This window comes from Asterias amurensis, chromosome 4, assembly GCF_032118995.1.
Source record: "Asterias amurensis chromosome 4, ASM3211899v1".
NCBI classification, from domain to species: Eukaryota; Metazoa; Echinodermata; class Asteroidea; order Forcipulatida; family Asteriidae; genus Asterias; species Asterias amurensis.
This window is the reverse complement of record NC_092651.1, coordinates 27656667-27675937: the sequence shown is the minus strand read 5'-3', so window position 1 is coordinate 27675937 and position 19271 is coordinate 27656667. Positions and strand designations below refer to the sequence as shown.

General features: G+C 39.2%; 1 protein-coding gene across 2 annotated transcripts in view; it reads right to left on the bottom strand.

Annotated features, from left to right (window-relative positions):
- Positions 1-19271, bottom strand: part of LOC139936328 (relaxin receptor 1-like) — a 138927-nt gene that overhangs the window by 67244 nt on the left and 52412 nt on the right. For both annotated transcript variants that reach the window (XM_071931122.1, XM_071931123.1), the window contains 4 exons: positions 12163-12505; positions 11356-11554; positions 10439-10507; positions 8141-8278 (listed from right to left, as the gene is read on the bottom strand). In XM_071931122.1, the coding sequence (XP_071787223.1) occupies positions 8141-8278; positions 10439-10507; positions 11356-11554; positions 12163-12198 (442 nt within the window). In that variant the 5' untranslated portion in view covers positions 12199-12505. The remainder of the gene's footprint in view (positions 1-8140; positions 8279-10438; positions 10508-11355; positions 11555-12162; positions 12506-19271) is intronic.

Genomic DNA, 19271 nt, shown 5'->3' with positions numbered 1-19271 from the left:
AAGACCAATTTTTCTTGGTGTACCTCAACATATGCATAACATAACAAACCTGTGAAAATTTGAGCTCGATTGGTCATCGGAGTTGCGAGATAACTATGAAAGAAAACACACCCTTGTCACACGAAGTTGTGTGCGTTTAGATGGTTGATTTCGAGACATCAAATTCTAAACTTGAGGTCTCGAAATCAAATTCGTGGAAAATTACTTCTTTCTCGAAAACTACTCCACTTCAGAGGGAGCCGTTTCTCACAATATTTTATACTATCAACCTCTCCCCATTACTCGCTACCAAGTAAGGTTTTGTGCTAATGATTATTTTGAGTAATAACCAATAGTGTCCACTGCCTTTAACTTCAGGAAGTTTTGTTGTGTCCAACGTCGAATCTCATGGATGCATTTCTCAAGTCTTGCAATAGATGCATTGGCGTTTTCTTGAGAAGATTTAAACGTAATGTATAGCTGAGTGTCGTCAGATTAAATTTGAGGATGATGTCACGAATCGGTAAAGTGTACAGCGTAAACCACTGCGGGCCGAGTACAGACCCCTGTGGCACAGAGTAGTTCAAAACAACAGGGTCGGATATCGCAGTGCCAATACATACATGCTGAGTTCTATTGTAGAGATACGATTTGCACCATGCTAGGGCTGTGTCCTCTATGCCAAGGTGATTCTGGAGCCGATAGAGAAGGATGTTATGATCAACAGTGTCAAAAGCAGCACTCAAGTCTAGCAGGACTAGTGCTGTTTGTGCATAGAAGAGAGAATATCGTTGCTCACACGGACTAGTGCAGCCTCGGTCCCATGGAAAGGCTTGTATGCTGACTGGAACACGTCGGACAGGTTGAAAGTATGAATGTGATCAGAAATACGTGATGACACTACTCGTTCGATGACTTTTCCAAGATATTTTAAGTTTGCAACCGGTCTGTAGTTTTTGAATATCTCCTTGTCCAGGTTTGGTTTCTTGATGAGCGGCCTGATGTAGGAAACTTTGAGGCTATCGGGGAAACTACCGGAACTGAGAGATTCGTTTACAAGCTTAGTGATGTAGGGTACAAATATATCAATGTTTTGCTTTATCATGGATGTTGACACTGGATCCAGCTCACAGGATTTTGAAGGAGACTTCATAATAACCCTTTGAATCTCAGCAACAGTCGCAGGCTCAAACACAGATAGTCTACACTCTGGTTGAAGATGTGGCAATGTCTTCGGCACGTTGTAAGGGACTGATGAAAATGATGAGCGGATGTCTGAAATCTTGGTGACAAAGAATTTCTGGAACTCATTTGCTAAGTCCTGGTCATTGTAGGCGGATGGAAGAACAGGGGTTTGGGGTTTGAGCAACAACTTACCAATTATCTTGAAGAGCTTCTTTTGATCTCCTGAGGAATCTTGTACTTGAGATGAATAATGGATGATCTTTGCCTGGTTGATCAAATTCCTAACTATTTTCCCGCCACTTCCGCCACTTCCGCTCCAGTTGACGACAGATCTTTCTCGCTGTACGAATATCATCATTGAACCAGGAGACTTCAATTCGGACCTTGACTGATCTCGTTTTCCAAGGTGCGTATTTATCCAATATGTCACTGAATGTACTCTCATATTGGCTGACATAGGAATCCAAGCAGTCATGATCAACTTCTAGATTTGCTAAATGAGTGCCTATGTCGTGGAACACTTCGGGAGGATTCACATGTTTCCATTGTCGGCTCTTTATAGTGACGGTTGGGACTTTGGGCTTGCACAGACTCAAGTTACACATGACTGCATAATCGTCAGATAATCCAGGTAGAATAAACGAAGTTTGAGACAATTGGTGGGGAGATTTCACGAGTTATCACAAGGTCCAGGCAATGACCGAGACGATGAGTCGGCTCCTTGATATGCTTGGTAAGACAAAAGCCTGAAGTAGATGCTTAAACTGGTTTGCATTGGTGTTATGGATGTCATCAACATGAATGTTAAAGTCACCGGTGATGATGATTTCCGATGGATGATGCAGATAATATTCTAAAATCAAATTCTCAAACCAATAATAATAATAAATAATAATAAACATTTATATAGCGCCAAATCCATTAAAAATGCTCCCAGGCGCTTTACAACAACAACAAATTTTAACCACAAAAATCCATAAAGTATGATCATAAAACAATAAAGATACATGTACAGTACAAGTAAAAAGATGAATATAATCAATCAAACACATTGAGTAAAAGCTACCGAAATTGTTTGATCCAGTAAAAAACACAAACAATAATTATGATAATAACAATTATAAAAACCGCAACAATGATATGAAGCAGCAGGGCAGTAAGAACATAAAAAAATACTTTAAGTTAAAAATGCTTCCCTAAAAAGATGTGTCTTAAGCCCAGATTTAAAGCTACAGAGGGAGTTTTCCTCCCTGAGACAAACATTTAGCTGGTTCCACAGACGAGGTGCTATTGCAGAGAAAGCTCTGTCACCGTAAGTACATAATCTAGTGTTCACAGGTTGCAATCTAGTTTTATCCGAGGATGAACGTGTGGTCCTACGTGAAGTTGAGTTAACCGTAAGCAAAAGTTCACAAAAATAGCCTGGAGCTAGACTGTTTATACATTTAAAAACAAGCAGACAAATTTTGTAAATAATACGATAATTTACCGGAAGCCAGTGCAATTTCATGAGAACAGGGGTAATATGATCAAATTTTCTAGTACCTGTAAGAATTCTAGCTGCACAATTTTGGACACGTTGTAGAGGTGCAATCGTAGATTGAGGAAGACCTGCAAGCAGAGCATTACAGTAATCAACCCTGGACATAAGAATTCTGAAAATACGGTTCCCATCACCTCGACAGTCAACAATGAGGTTTTGGTAGTAGGTACATTTTGACTTTTGGATGAGTTCACTGACCTTGTTGCGCTGGTATTTATATACGTCTCGGTCAACAGTTAAGCTCGTAGAACGCCATTTATTTTCAAGTTTCTTGCGTCTAGCTTGTTCTCGTCGAATTTCGTCTGAAAACCAGGGAGTATTGGGGCGGAGAGTAAAGGTTTTAGTCTTCAGGGGAGCATGACGATCAAGAATTTCTCCCATGACTGTGTTATATGCCCTGACCAGATCAGCTGGATCTGTGTCAGCTCTTGCCATGTGTGCAAGTGTGGATGTAGATACATCATCAGCAAACTTAGCAGTGTCAATGTCCCTTATCTTGCGAAAAGTTACAGGCTTCCTCTGTGGTGCAGGTCTGTCGACATCAAGAGAGCAAGTTACCAATGAGTATCAGATAAAGTGTAATCAAACACATCAATGTTTCTGATGATGGGTAGGGTTGAGCGAGTAATAACCAAGTCTAGCGTGTGTCCTCGGTTGTGTGTTGTTCGATGGACATGTTGCTTCAGATAACACGAGTCGAGGAGATTCATCAATGATGTTGTGTCTCTAGCATCAACACGATCACAGTGTAGATTGAAATCGCCCATAACAACAAATTCAGTAGGTGATGAAAGCATACTCTCAATCAGAGTGCTAAACTCAGTCAAAAACAGGGTTATGCTGGAGGCAGGTGGTCGATAAAGCACGAACAAACGAACTGTTTTCCTCGAGCAGAGAATCTCACATTCCATGTATTCGAATGATGTAGTGGCAAATCTAATGGAGGGGATGCGTAGATTAACATCAGGCTTGTACAGCAGTCCAACACCTCCACCAGATTTATTGATTCTACAGCTATAAACAAACTTGTGTCCCTGAGATGTAAGATTGGATGGAGTAACGGTGCCCTTACTTTTGAGCCAGGTTTCCGTGATAGCCATGACATCAACACTTCTTTCATTAAAGACTTCCAAAATGTCAGCTGTTTTATTACATATTGACCTCGCATTTAGTGTACACACGTTGAGAAGTTGACAGACTCTGGGTGTTTCCATTTTATCCTGTTTTATCACGACCAGGTTGGCATTATTGCGTGACAGAATTGGCGAGGTAGAGTTAGTTCTCGTCGACATGCCATTTAACGATGGCCGCCGCCGCCGCCCAACAACTACAGGAAAAACTCTAAACTCCCTTAGAAAACTTGAGAAAGTCACACAGCTTTGTATTACCACAAGTAACATATAGTAAACACACTCACGAGTAACAATTCGAGTAACAATGAGATACGCTTGCCGCAAGCTTACAATTCCCTGCTAACCAATGAGATACGCTTGCCGCAAGCTTGGAATTCCCTGCTAACCAATGAGATACGCTTGCCGCAAGCTTGGAATTCACCAATTTTCTAAGCGTCGATTCTTTGCTGACGGTATAGAGTAGAGACATGTTTATTTTCCTTTAATTTGCGTTGTCAGTTGCAACTTCGCAGAAAAATACGCGGAAATGAAGCATGTCTAAGTCTACACTGATCCACTGACCCTAAACCGTGGGGAAATAGTTACAAGATGAGGTTGTCAGGTGTATTCGAGCACATAATGAGAATTAAAGACATTCCAAGTTATTATACTGCCTTTTCTGAGCAAATAGCGTGAGCAGCGTCTGTAACTGGATTATTTAGTTACGCCAGACGCACTCTTGTGAAACTCAAGAGTTTCCGTTTGTTTTATTGAGATCAGCGGATTTAACGTGACAGCTTGGTCTGAAGTCTGTCTATGTCTACAAGACACATCAGTATTAAGTCCTATAAGTGATACTGCGAAGATTTCGAATAGGGTTGGAGAGAGTGCCAACTCGTGAAATACCATACCATTCTACAATATAAATAAAACTTATTGGTTTAGTCTGGCGCCCCAAGGATAAAGACATGAGTTTGGTTAATACATGATTCTGAGCAGACTGCCCATTAACATTGACCCAATGACAATGCTAACACCAGACAGTACTAAGTAAATTGCGCTCCAATAACCCGAGCTGAAAGCCCACTACTTTCCATTTCGCTTGTTAGGTATTTTCAAAGCGAATTTGGCGGGAAAACACGACGTAATAGTAAATGCAAAAAATGTTGTTTACGTTTCAGTGTTTTTACTTGCTATGAAACAAAACAACCAGACACCCAAATGCAGCCCATGACTAAAACATATCCTCATCACAAATGGATCTTAAAACATATCTGAGTAAATGGAATTAGCCGTTGCAAACTGCTTTCCTAACAAAAGGACATATTCTAATGGCATAAATGCACAACGTAGTTAATGGCCTGAATGTTTAACACTTATAAGAACAGTGAGCTCTGCTAGGATCGAAACGTCAGTGTACTAACTAATGGCTTTTGCATTAATATCAGACTCTTTAGATTAGGGTCTATGCTAGGGTTGGGCTACATTTAGATTCCAGACTACATTTAGGAACGTTTGACAACTAACACATGCCACGAACCGTTAATTGAAAAACGAAAGTGCACTGCACTTGTTTCTGCTTTTCATTCCTGGTTTTCCAAACTAAGTAAGCGACTTCAGATCGATATTGTTTATCAAACATAATTTCGTTCGTGAAATACCCGTGTGAATATGGAAGGAAGGGGAGATTAGACGTTGTCTCAATACGTTGGGAGTTGAAACCGCGTCACTCCAGCAGACAGGTTGGAAAATAAGTTAGCGTTACTCTCACAACACAGACACTGCAATTGCACAAATCTGATTGGTCAAATTGGCATTTACATGGACAGCTATTGGTTGATTAAATTAAACAGCTCTTAGAAAGGTCACTACAAGGGCGGTGAACCAACTCGACACATGTGGTCGGATGCGGGCAAATGGAAACTTATGTTTTAAGTAAGGAGTGAGGTTGGCAATTCATGTTATTTGTTTATTTAATTATTGATGACTTTTCTATAAAGAAATGAATCTTCTGGTATTGCAAGCCGCCATTCTGCTAAACCAGTAAAGAAAAAAGGTTCATATCTAAATAGATTGACTGAAAATGCCCGTATGCTGACTGTATTTTGTATGTTTTCCATCAACTGCTGATTGCTTTGCCACCCTACACTCAACTTAATTTAAAAATGCCCGCAACATTCACAACCCTTTGTGAAACCAATGAATTTTAAATAGCGTAAATAATTAAAGAATTACAACTCAAATAATTGGGAACATTTTTGACGGCAAAGAACAACTTAACACTGCCGCGCAGTTTGTTTTGAAGGACTTCAACTAGTATTTCTCGTCGTCGAGCTATGAAAGAAAGCCAGACTTAGCTAAATCATAACAGCTTTGTGTGATTGCTCTTCATTGTATTAATCCTACATGGCCATCAAGGTGTTTGAGTCCTTGACAAACATCCCCGTGTCATAATATCTTCTCGTCACAAATTCAAGGACGGTTCAACTTAAAGTTACAGAGTTAGTTGATTTTATAAAGACACTGGACACTATTGGTAATAATTGCCAAAGACCAGTCTTCTCACTTGCTGTATCCAAGCATTATTCATAAAATAACAAACCTGTGAAAATTTGAACTCAATCGGTCGTCGGAGTTGCGAGATAATAATGAAAAAAAAACAATGGTTGATTTCGAGACCTCAAATTCTTAATCCGAGGTCTCGAAATCAAATTCGTGGGAAATTACTTCTTTCTCGAAAACTATGTCACTTCAGAGGGAGTCGTTTCTCACTATGTTTTTATTTTGAGTAGTTACCAATAGTGTCCCTGATCCGAATAAACCCACTGCGCCCAATACTGACATGAATTGTGTGACTTGAATTTGCGTAGCGTTGTGTAGATGCCAGATCCAACGATGGTCAATATGTCATTTGAATTCCCCAAGGATGAAACTTCAAAATAATAAATCTCTTTGGTAAAAAAGTGGTATTTAAGAGGAGGGATAGGTAAGGCGAAATACAATACTGAAAGTGATTGAGCATTGCCTCCCTCTAACAAACATAACAAACACAAACATGTAATGAATGCTAGCATTCTCGGGAAATTACTTGGTGACATTCTTGTAAACTTTAATCAAAAGAAGAGGCAATTGGAGGAGTTTCTCCGATATCTGATAGTTTGACAACATTTCCCCATCAAGTATTACCTTACGGTACGTCAAATGCTCTTCGTGCATTTCTTTTGATTGAAGCCCCCCCCCTGCCCCAACCAAGAAACCAATAACACATAGATGTATTATAGCTAAATGTGTCTATCTATATTAAAGCAACAACCTTCATTTTGTGTTGAAACTCGAGAAAGGCCTTGGCAGAATTGACACGAGAAAGAGATTCAGGGGCCACAGCAAACTTCAGAGTCGTTTTGGGGTCAACTTGACTATGAACTTGAGTCGAAAAAATGGACCCTGACTCCATCTGACCCAAAGTGGATCCCGACTCCCGCTTGTCCAAAGTGGATCTTGACTCCCTCTTGCCCAAAGTGGATCCTGACTCCCTCTTGCCCAAAGTGGACCCTGACTCTATCTGACCCGAAGTGGATCCTGACTCCATCTTGCCCAAAGTGGATCCTAACTCCCTCTTGCCCAAAGTGGATCCTGACTCCCTATTGCCCAAAGTGGATCCTGACTCTATCTTGCCCAAAGTGGATCCTGACTCCCTACTGCCCAAAGTGGACCCTGACTCCCTCTTGCCCAAAGTGGATCCTGACTCCCTATTGCCCAAAGTGGATCCTGACTCCATCTGATCCAAAGTGGATCCCGAGTCCCTCTTGCCCAAAGTGGATCCTGACTCCCTCTTGCCCAAAGTGGATGCTGACTCCCTCTTGCTCAAGTGGATCATGACTCCCTATTGCCCAAAGTGGATCCTGACTCCATCTGACCTAAAGTGGATCCCGAGTCCCTCTTGCCCAAAGTGGATCCTGACTCCCTATTGCCCAAAGTGGATCCTGACTCCATCTTGCTCAAAGGGGATCCTGACTCAATCTTGCCAAACGTGGATACTGACTCCCTCTGACCCAAAGTGGATCCCGAATCCCTCTGACCCAAAGAGGATCCCCACTCCCTCTAACCCAAAGTGGATCCTGACCTAAAGTGTGTTCTCACTCCTTCAGACCAATCTATGCATAAATTCTGACTCACAACTATTTACCATGTTACCAAAATGATTCTTAATGTGACTAGGCTCGTCCCAAGATTAAAAAACTAAATAGAACACAAAACGGTTAGTCAGAAACAAGTAACCAGACAAATGTGAATATACAAAGTTGTTATTATCAAAGCTTACCACATTCCATTTCATCAGCATTGTTTCCACAATCATCGATTTTGTTGCACTGGAATTGTTGGGCAACACAGCGAGTAAGATTGTTGCATCGAAATTCTCCTTGCGGGCAGGTGAAGTCTCCAACGTTCCCATTCATTTCTAGGTAAATAAATAAAGGGAATAAAAGGGTAGCGACGAGTTATTACACGGCCGTTTAAAGCCGGCAGGGTCGAGTTGCCGTCAACGACCCTGCAAGGTTTTAAACGGACGTTTAAAGCCATTTGACACTTTCGGTTAACAGTATTGTCCAAAGGCCCACACTTCGTGTATCACAACTGATACAAAAAATAACAAACTTGTGAAAATTTAGGCTCAATCGGTCATCGGAGTCGGGAGAAAATAACGGGAAAAACCACCATTGTTTCCGCACATTTCGCCGTGTCATGGCATGTGTTTAAAATAAATCCGTAGTTCTCGACAACGAGAATTGTTTTTGTTTTTTAATGTTTTCTCGAAAAATAAAGCATTTTATTGAATAATATTTGAAGATAAGTCTTTCACCATTACCTTCTGTAAACCCTGTAAGTTATTTGTAAATCTGTGAAATTTTATTTTCTTTTCTGTGCCGAAAGTGTATAATGGCTTTAAGAACTTTCTGTGCCGAAAGTGTATAATGGCTTTAAGAACGAGTCACTACTCTTATATTCCCATTCATAAATGCCCTTTTGTTAAAAAACGTTAAAAAGTACAATTACAGACACGCTGACTGTTGAAAAATCGAGGTTTGAAATATTTTTTCAATAACTTTGTGTAGAGTCTGTTGCAAGTGGGTTGTGCGTACTAATAGCTATGAATTGCGTTCCGCGTGATAATCTTGAGCGCCTAACACGCGGAAGCCAGCCGGTTATAAACACTGGTCATTATCAACCGTTTAAACACCCACACGTGACGCGCTCTCCACCAATATGAGTAGAGAAACTGTCCAGGGTATTTAAATATACATTTTTATAAGAATGGCAAGTTACCCATTGGGAAAAGAAGAGCAGATCGAGAAATCATTGTCAGGATTTAATGCAGGAAATTTAAAGAAAGGAACTCTTACGGTCAAGACTTTCCGGAAGATGTAGGCCCATAAGGCCTAGTGTCAGCAACTATCATCTTACAAGTGCTTTGAATTGCTACTTTAAACAATCGTACACTTATGGCAAGTACACCAAAAGAACAACATGACAAACAGAAGAAGAAAAAATGTTGTCCATGCACATTTTTCAAGATAATCCCTGCAAACGTTTCAATCACAAAAAAAGTCACGACAGTGAGATTCGAAAAGGAAGAAAACATATGACAATAAATCTTCCCAAATTGACTCCAAGCTTATTGCGGTTTTATGCTAATTTTGTCAACGGTAAAGACAGATTATCTCAGGGAATAATACATTAAATGCATCCCCTCTATACAGCAAGCTCTATACATTGTATTGAACTGTATTCATAATTAACTGAGCATCTGACGCTGTGCAAGCTCGACTGTGGGTGATTTTATGTGACAGGACTGTAGTCAATACCTTTTTTCTCTCGAGTAAAAGTCAAATTCAATGGTTTATAACGTTTGACATCGTTCTTATATGTGATTGTTGTCGTTGATGATTTTTGATGGTTTTTTTTGGCAAGTACACCAAAAGAACAAAGTTAAATGCCCCCATCCCATACACAGGTACGGCATAGAAAAAAGGATGCTCCAAAAGTCTTGCCATGAACTATTTGTTGATAAAAGTAGGATGTCAACGCTGTATACGTGGATGTTGTGTTGAGCGCTTCTGAAACCGTTGACACTGAGGATTAATATCAAAAGCAACACTGTGTTATCGGAATGACGTCCTTGCTTTGCTTTTTCGGCCAAAGGTATGTTCCAGCCAGACCAAACCCATTTTATTTTTTTAGGACGGGTTCGGGATTTTTGAGAACTAGTTTGGCGTAACCCGGTATTTAAATGTCACAAACAATGAGAGAACAAAGCGATGCATGAGTTACCAAATTGACAAACAAAAATGTGTATCGTTAGTTTTTTTCTAATTGACGATACCCAGAATGTCGTCAACAACAAAATAGGATCCGGCGGTGCGACACCAGACGATGGTTCCCTTTTGTGTACAAATCAAATAGGGATATATACCTTTTTTTTCCCTCTTTCTTTTTCGGGGGGGGGGGGGGGGCGATTTACCGACAACATCCAACAGAGTGCATAAGAAATGTAGTTCGATCCGATCTGATTAAAGTTCGATTTAAATCCTATTGAAATGAACTTTGATATCTCACCCACCATATTCAGCTGATACTGTCACAGCATAAGCATCGTCCTCTGATGGCTGGACCCTCCCGCTATCTAAAACTAAATTGTGTGAATAAATCAACAAAATTAATTAAATCCAGTTCAAAACCATCACTCGTATGGATTAGTTTCTTTTCCGAAAACTTAATTACAGTAACTATTCTCTCGTTGGCAAATTGGTAAACCTCGTAAATAGGAATAATTGCTTGGTCAATGTTGTTAACATTACCCTGGTTAAATGAGCATGAATAAGATTGCCGCAATCGAAACTAAGCAATGATGATTTGTTTGTTGTTTTTAACTACCATGGGTTTACTATATGGATGGAGGGTTGTAACATTATGCTAATTAGTCAGTGAGCTTTCAAACTAAAACGATCATTCTTTAGGAGTGAATAACTGTATCTTGGTTTGAAGGGGAAAGAAACGCTCCTCCGGAGGTTGCCTTTCAATGAGTAATTAAATGGTAATAATGTGATGTGTGGGTTAGGAATTGGGTGGGCGGGGTTGGTGGGGTGGGGGAATTACACTTAAACAAGAACAACTGGAAGAAAGGAAGAGAACACGACCAGGTGACATAGCCTGATAATAACGATGATGATGATAGTGAATTGCATCATCGGGAAACAAACGACGAAACACACAGACACCTGTTACTCTGCCTGATGAGGATGTCTGCGTTTATAGTCACCGTTCTCCGCATACATGGTAAGCACACAATAATCGTTTGTGTATTTTTAAATTTATGTAAAGTATTCTATGGCTCATGTGTAGTGCAAAAATGCACGCCTTCTTTGCTTACATGTAAAGCATGGCATGGCCCTGTAGTTGTATCTTTAAGTCAAACGGCATGAAAACACATGATGGTCGTGTTTAAAATGTACATTCTAGATTATCATTTTAACCCACCTGTTAGAAGGACAGCAATTATGATGACCAAGAGGAATATAACAACAACTGCCACCAACGCCAGCTTACATCGTTTACCCAGAGAACGACATTCGGCTAGGAATGAATTACATCGGGAATATCTGCTGTTCATGTTACGAGACTCTGAGGGTAGCCGGAGCGGTGCCTTCTTTGCACCATTATTCAAAGACAGGTCCATCTTGGTATTGTAAAAGCGATTACAAAAGGGTATGTATTAGACAGTAAATTCCAAACAATTTATAAATATAAAACGAAGAGGTAAATTAATGAATAGACGAATAAACTAAAGAGTGTTTTACACCTGTTACGTTTTGTCCGGTATGTGCCTGCATCCATATTCTGGTTCAAATATCTGAAAAGTATATCAACAAATGTCGCCGAATGGCTTTGTTAAAAGGGCCGTCCACAGCACTTGAACCAGTTATTGGCGTTGTTATCTACTTTGCGTAAGTAGAATGAATCAATTACCACGCGTCCCGAGAGAAACACGATCTTAACAATAGTACTTGTATCAAAAAACCCAACTCCAAAATTTGTCTTTGGAATACATAAACTAATATAAGCAGAACGCAGCCATTTAAGCCATAGTGGTGTCATGTGCCCGTACGTTCAAGTTGCTGAGAATCCTGCGACTGTTTTAAAGCGCAACTTACCATCGTACAGTACATTTACCTTCAAGGACCGTTTCCACGTTGCATGTGTGTCATGAGAAACGCATTACGGCCGGAAGAAACAGCCGTTAGGCTGACTAAATGTTGATAATTGAGACATGAAATAGTCACCTACCTGTTTGTTTTCGGAGTCCTTTTCTTTAATCTCCATTACAACAAAAACTCTCGGCAGTTGCACGATTGACAAGAATCAACACTACTTTCGACACTATCGGAAGAGAACCAAACTGTTGCGAGGGTTGAACCTGCCGAAGTGGGGTATCGAGACTGAAATCTGTCAAAGTTTTCAATTAGTTGAAGTCTGCATCCAATGGGCTCGTTGAAATCCCCTTTCCATTAGTTGCAGAGGTAGCTGAGGTGTCCTTTCCATTAACTGAAGAATCAGTAGAGTCGGAGTTCAAGACGTAAAAGTAGAAAATGAAGCCCATCAATTTACTCTGACTGCTCGATCACAGTTTCTAATGAAGAAACAAAACATTGAGAAATGAAATATTTTGCAGAATAACACGCCCAATATCACTGATACATGTTATGTAGTCTTACATTTCCAAGAGAAAAGATGGAAACAAATGGAGTACCAATGAGTGAAAATCTGAACGTTCCCGCAGAATATAATTTGAATTCGACAAGAATATGAAGTTCATTTGAAGGCCAAGTTAAATGGAATTAGTCTCGGGAATATGAATTGACATTTAAAGGCAGTGGACACTTTTGGTAATAACTCAAAATAATTAATAGCATAAAATCTTACTTGGTAACGAGTAATGGTGAGACAATGAGAATATAAAACATTATAAGAAACGACTCCCTCTGAAGTGACGTAGTTTTCGAGAAAGAAGTAATTTTCCACAAGTTTGATTTCGAGACCTTAGATTTAGAATTTGAGGTCTCGAAATCAAGCATCTGGACGCACACAACGTCGTGTGACAATGGTGTTTTTTTCTTTCATTATTATCTCGCAACTTCGATGACCGATTGAGCTCAAATTTTCACAGGTTTGATACTTGATGCATATGTTGAGAACCGGCTGTGAATACTGGTATTTTACAATTACCGATAGTGTCCAGTGTCTTTCAAAAAATATCAACTGCTGTTCACCACAATCGTTAACCAGCTTGAGTTTTGGACATAATAAGTCACGTCGTATTAAGAAAACAATAGTTGACCAGATTTTGCATTCTAGTGTAAACCATTATGTGGTAGATATGGGCATGGTGTATACCTATACACAATGTACCCTCTTATTAATGTAAACGAGTGAAAATGTCACTCTCTTGTCCGAGTGATGTCAGTGAAAGTCAATCTGTGTAACTCTTTTATTGGAACAGATTTCACTCTAAACCAATTCGAAAGTACATGTCTTTCACTCTAAACAGAGTTGTCCGCCGAATCGCTCTTTGTAAGAGTGGTCTGGCGGACAAAACAGTGGCTTTTCCCTCTTTTACATGGAGAGTGAGTGCTTATCACGTCTTCAATGTGTGCTTGGAATCCCAGCAATTCTTAGGGGGTTGTACTTCGATCTGTACGAGAGCAATAGTGTTTTGACAAGAGGAATCTTGTCCATAGAGTGTGACAAATCAACACATTGTCTATGGGATTTGAGACAACGTAAAAGTCTATTCAACACGGATTCAAAAACCGAATCGCAATGGACAATTAAGTTATTCAGCCATGTGCGCAACTGCCTCCAGTTGAAATATTCCAACAGCAGAACGTGATTTGATCTTCAAACAGTTAACGAGAGAAAACACGTTGGAAGGTAACGAATGCCGTTGAGATTTGCTGCCCAGACCATGGAGTGACGTACTGCTTAGCATCTTCAAAGGCAGCCTTAGTTTTACAGAAGGTGTTAAAGGGTACATCTAATTACTTTTTGAAGGCTAGTGCAGATTTTCTAGGCTTCAGTAAACGTTACGTATCATAACATGTGAGCATTTCGTCACATTTCTTTCGGATTGTAATAATAATAATAATGAAAACTTATAAAGCGCACAAATCCACAGAAGTGCTCATGGCGCTAAAATACAAACAATAGCATTAATTAATAATAATATACAATAACAACAACAAAATTAAAATGTAAACCTAAGTTGAGAGAAATCTAGAACATGTGGTATAGAATACAATAATACAAATGCAATATTTAAGAAAAAACATCCTAAAAGGTAACAAAAATAATAATAACTAAACCATTGAATCAAATGCCTGTTTGAAGAGATGTGTTTTCAGTTGTTTTTTAAATTGGATCAAAAAAACGGATGATTTTACTAGTGCAGGCAGTTTGTTCCATAGACGAGGATTGTAGAACAACCTATGGATGTTTGTGCTCCGTGATTATGAGCTTCTTTTGTTGCGATCTCAGTGCGCAACGGTTATTTGTCGTGTCTTAAAGGAACACGTTGCCTTGGATTGGTCGAGTTGGTCTTTGAAAATCGTTCTGTAACCGTTTGTTGTAAAATGTATATGGTTAGAAAGATATTGTAAAAGTAGAATACAATGATCTACACAAATATGCCTCGAAATTGCGTGGTTTTCTTTTTACCCTGTCGACTAACACGGTCGGCCATTTATGGGAGTCAAAATTTTGACTCCCATAAATGGCCGACCGTGATAGTTCGCGACTTAAAAGGAAAACCGTGCAGTTTCGAGTGATACTTGTGTGGATCATTATATTCTACTTTTAAAACATCTTTCTAACCATATGCATTTCATAACAAACGGTTTCAAACGCTTTTAAAGGAACACGTTGCCTTAGATCGGACGAGTTGGTCTAAACAAAAGCGTTTGTAACCGTTTTTTATAAAATGCATATGGTTGGAAAGATGTTTTAAAAGTAGAATACAATGATCCACACAAGTTTGCCTCCAAATTGCGTGGTTTTCCTTCTACTGTGCGAACTAACATGGTCGGCCATTTATGGGAGTCAAAATTTTGACCCCCATAAATGGCCGACGTATTAGTCGACGAGGTAAAAGGAAAACCACGCAATTTCGAGGTATGTTTGTGTGTATTATTGTATTCTACTTTTACAACATCTTTCTACCCATATGCATTTTATAAAAAACGGTTACAAACGCTTTTCAAAGACCAACTCGACCGATCCAAGGCAACGTGTTCCTTTAATAGACCAACTCGTCCGATCCAAGGCAACGTGTTCCTTTAACAAACTCTTCCCTGTAGTGTTTAACATTATTCAGACGATATTCTGCCGCGTAGTGCTGTTGAAACAAATCATTATTTTATTTAATAAACAACAAATTCTGCACTTAACCTTAAAAACCTTGGCGGGAGATACTTTAGCTTTTAATATCCACGACAAATTCAAGTAAGTTCAACTGAAAGAAAACTAATAACAGATTTTACGGCTATTTCATGACGTTTCATCAGGTAAGTCTATATCCTTGCACGTTGGTACATCAAATGCTACATTTAAGCTACATCTTCGTCTACTGCGTCTGTTTTGTTCATATCTTTTGAAGTCTCGATGTAAGTGGTCATTATGAGACTGGTCATTATTCATCGCCTCTTCATAGCCAGCCTTGTATCCAGGCCCTTAAACGTACATTTGGCTAATTCTATATTTCACACGAGGGTTCAATATATTACGACGCTGAGGCGCCGTCATCTCATCCGGTCGGTTCGTCTTAGTTAAAGTGTAAAGGTGATACACTTGATCGTTCCTGCACAGTAGATTCCATGAATAGAGAGAGACTAAGTGTTTATAAATGGATCCGTAACAGCAAAGAGACGCGTCATATAACGAATTTGATCTATTCTTATTACACAAATTAGTTATTCCGTGATTTTAAATTATTGAGAGCACTCGCACGGTCGGTTACGCCTTGTGTATGGAAACTGAGATGTGTGATCAATTTGTGTTTCAAATCAAGATCTATAATAGAAGTTTGGTAAATGAAGTTTGTTCGGGTATCAAATGTGGCTTCGTGCCGCACGCCTATTCCAAAGACTTTGTACACAACAACTCTTGTGGCTTTGTGCCGCACGCCTATTCCAAAGACTTTGTACACAACAACTCTTGTGGAACATGTCATGTAAGTCTAACAATAATAAGGTCACTTTGAACTTTCGGGCACCTCTGAGCAAATTTTGTCAAGCTCAAAATCATATTGATGGATAATCACAGTTATAAATAGTTTATAAATTTATAAATAGTTAATAGAATCTTGAAACTTGAGAAAATCAAGATATTATAGTACTCGATCTCCAACATCTAATTCGAAGTGTCAAAGTGTGAAATTGTGCAAAAATAGTCAGTGCGCAAACCGCGCCGACTGCACTAAGAATCTAGGCTTTAATTCGGAATCTAAGTGCTTTGTTCTGAGCGCTAAAATAGGCCTTGTATGTGTCGCATGGATTTTACGTGATATTGCATAGCGTTGCCATGACAGCGACGCCTTAGTTTCGCGCGGTTTGGTTACCGTACCAGTTGCACTCTTGATATTATTTTTCACATGAACCGAAGTAACATTTTTAAGAGAGTTAAATGCATAGCAAATATAGTGAAATCTATGATGAGATATATTATCAAGAGATCTTTTTTCCTCGAACCACCGTGAGCATCAGTATGTCCAACGAGAATTAACAAGAAAACGGAGGAAGAACACAAATCCATCATCTTGAAGTTTTTGACTCAAATCTATGAATAATGTTGAAAATAAAATACGTCCTTCCAAATATAGAAGTTGTAAGGTAATGACTCTGAATAAATGAAATTTGGACTACAGCTATTCCTGACTAAGTTTGGTCATCACAATGGATCGAACATATTGTTCTGTCGGACATTGGCTGTCGGACAGAATGGTTTGTCGTTTATAATAGTCGGACAGAAACGCCAAATTTGGCCAACTTTGATAAAATGGTTATGAACCGGAACGTCATGGTCTAAATCGGATGTAGGGCATTAATGGTCCGTAATGGACGTGTCCTGAATCAAGATAGAAATGGACTGGCCTGACGGTCAGGTTTTGTTGCTGCTAGTATTCTTAAGTGACTGGAGTGTAGCAACGAGCAGTGACGTCAACATGTCATTCATGGTTATATAGAATAGTCCTCACGTACAAGAGAAAATCTCATCTAAAAAAACAAAAACGGTGGGAAAGGAGTCTTTTTTAAAAGATCCTATAGGTAATTTTCTCTAAATGTTTGTCAGCATGAAACCTCACTTGGTAATGAGCAACGTGATGAAAGCACACAAACGTGTGCAACATTATTCTTTTGCAACTTCGAGGAAACAATTAAACCCTTTTGTTTTTACAGGTTTATGCATGTTGGGACACACTAAGTGGGAATAATTATTGTTCTTTGACAACTTACCAAAAGTGTCCAGTGCCTTTAAACAGGACCGATATGCATGACTGGTATCCTGCAACCCACGGGTGAAAAGTGACTCGTGGGAAGATTTGCTCAAGGGTATTGATTCTAAGAATGTTTTGACCCGCTTAGTAATCGTACACTGTATATCAATTGAAGTTTTCGCTGCTGCTTTAAGTTTACCATACCGCACAAAGACTTAAGGTATCACTATACCAATGAACAAAGTGTGAGTGTAGTTTGCATACTTATGTAGAATAACACCGGATACATCAAACCTGCTGTCTGTAATTCAAGGTGTGACACTAATGCATCATTTCTGTCTTGGCTTTAAGGTTTTCATTAAATGGTTAACACCGTGAGGACACGTTAATTGATCCCGACAAGAACCTCTTGAGCAACCCCTCAAAAGACGAGCGAGACCTTCCCGCCTCTTAGTGGCGTATCTGTAACGCCAAGAAGTGCCAAGATGCAACCTTCAGGTAAGCGCTAGTTCCCAAGATGAGTTTGTAAATGGTTTTCTTGATGTATGGTGCCTAGATCACGGGCTCATGTGTTTATTGTAGGTAGACATCAGCACACGGGGCCCTATTAGGTGGTTAGAGATTGGGGCATCATTCGGTTATTGGTGTCTACAAATTAATGTCAAACTCGGGGAATGTGTCAGATATTATATTTTTGTAAACACGTTTAATGGATGATCTTGTCCCCTACTCGTGAATAAGTTCGAATCAAGTGAACAAGATGCAGTTTTACGTAAAAATGAAGCACTTCGTTGCTTCAGTTTACCAGGTAAAAATAATGAAAACGTGACTTAGATAAGTGACTTAAGGACCCTAATTGCCTGCTTACCAGGGATTTATTTCCAGCTATATTTTCTGCATTAAACATAATAGGATAATGGGTTTTGTTTCCATCGTGTTAAAATGGCGATATCGCAACACAAAGACGGAAATTAAACCTAGATGAACAGGAGCCCCTCACCAACCTCCACAAATGTTGATATCGACTAAACATACCGTTAGTAATACGTTTAATTAATTATGTTTAATTTATTTTATTTGGCTTTATTTGTTTCATTATAGATGATTGTCACCGCTGTATCATTATCAGAAAACCTAGATAGAAACGATGGATTAACTTAGACGTTTACTAAGAGAGTAATAAGCTTGCAGTTTACTAAGAGAGTAATAAGCTTGCAGTTTACTAAGAGAGTAATAAGCTTGCAGTTTACTAAGAGAGTAATAAGCTTGCAGTTCACTAAGAGAGTAATAAGCTTGCAGTTTACTAAGAGAGTAATAAGCTTGCAGTTTGTCCAAAGATATTAATTGGGTTGATTTACGATCTGAATCCTGAATAAAAAGTATCTTATCCTAACCAAACATACCACTTAGCTTAATTCCCGTCAAGCAAGCCGACTATAATTACACCTTCGACATTTTAACAATTCTTTAAAATTGCAACAGTCGAAAAACGAGCCCCTGAAGGAAAAAACCAAGACAGAATCTTTAGAAGTTAATAAAATTCTGACGGGTCAATAAAACATGTCATTAAAATTGTATTACCCATTTCTCAAAAACTACATCACCTAAGCAAGTTGAAGGGAAGCTTTCTTACTATCGTGATATTTTCAAACCGTGTAAATTTAATGTAAATCTGTGGACATTTCGAAAAAGTACCCGAATCCTTTTATATTGAAAGGGGGAGAGATAAACCACTCCTCAAAAATAGACCGAAAACGATGACCTTTTTCCTTTAACTAAAGTACGAGTATCAGAGTAACTATGTGTACTGCGTTCGGGGTTTGTCACTATCGATTATCAAGCCCCTGGCCAAAACCTCACATTTACACTGGTTATAAAAACATCTGGCTAGTTGATGTAACATTGGTTG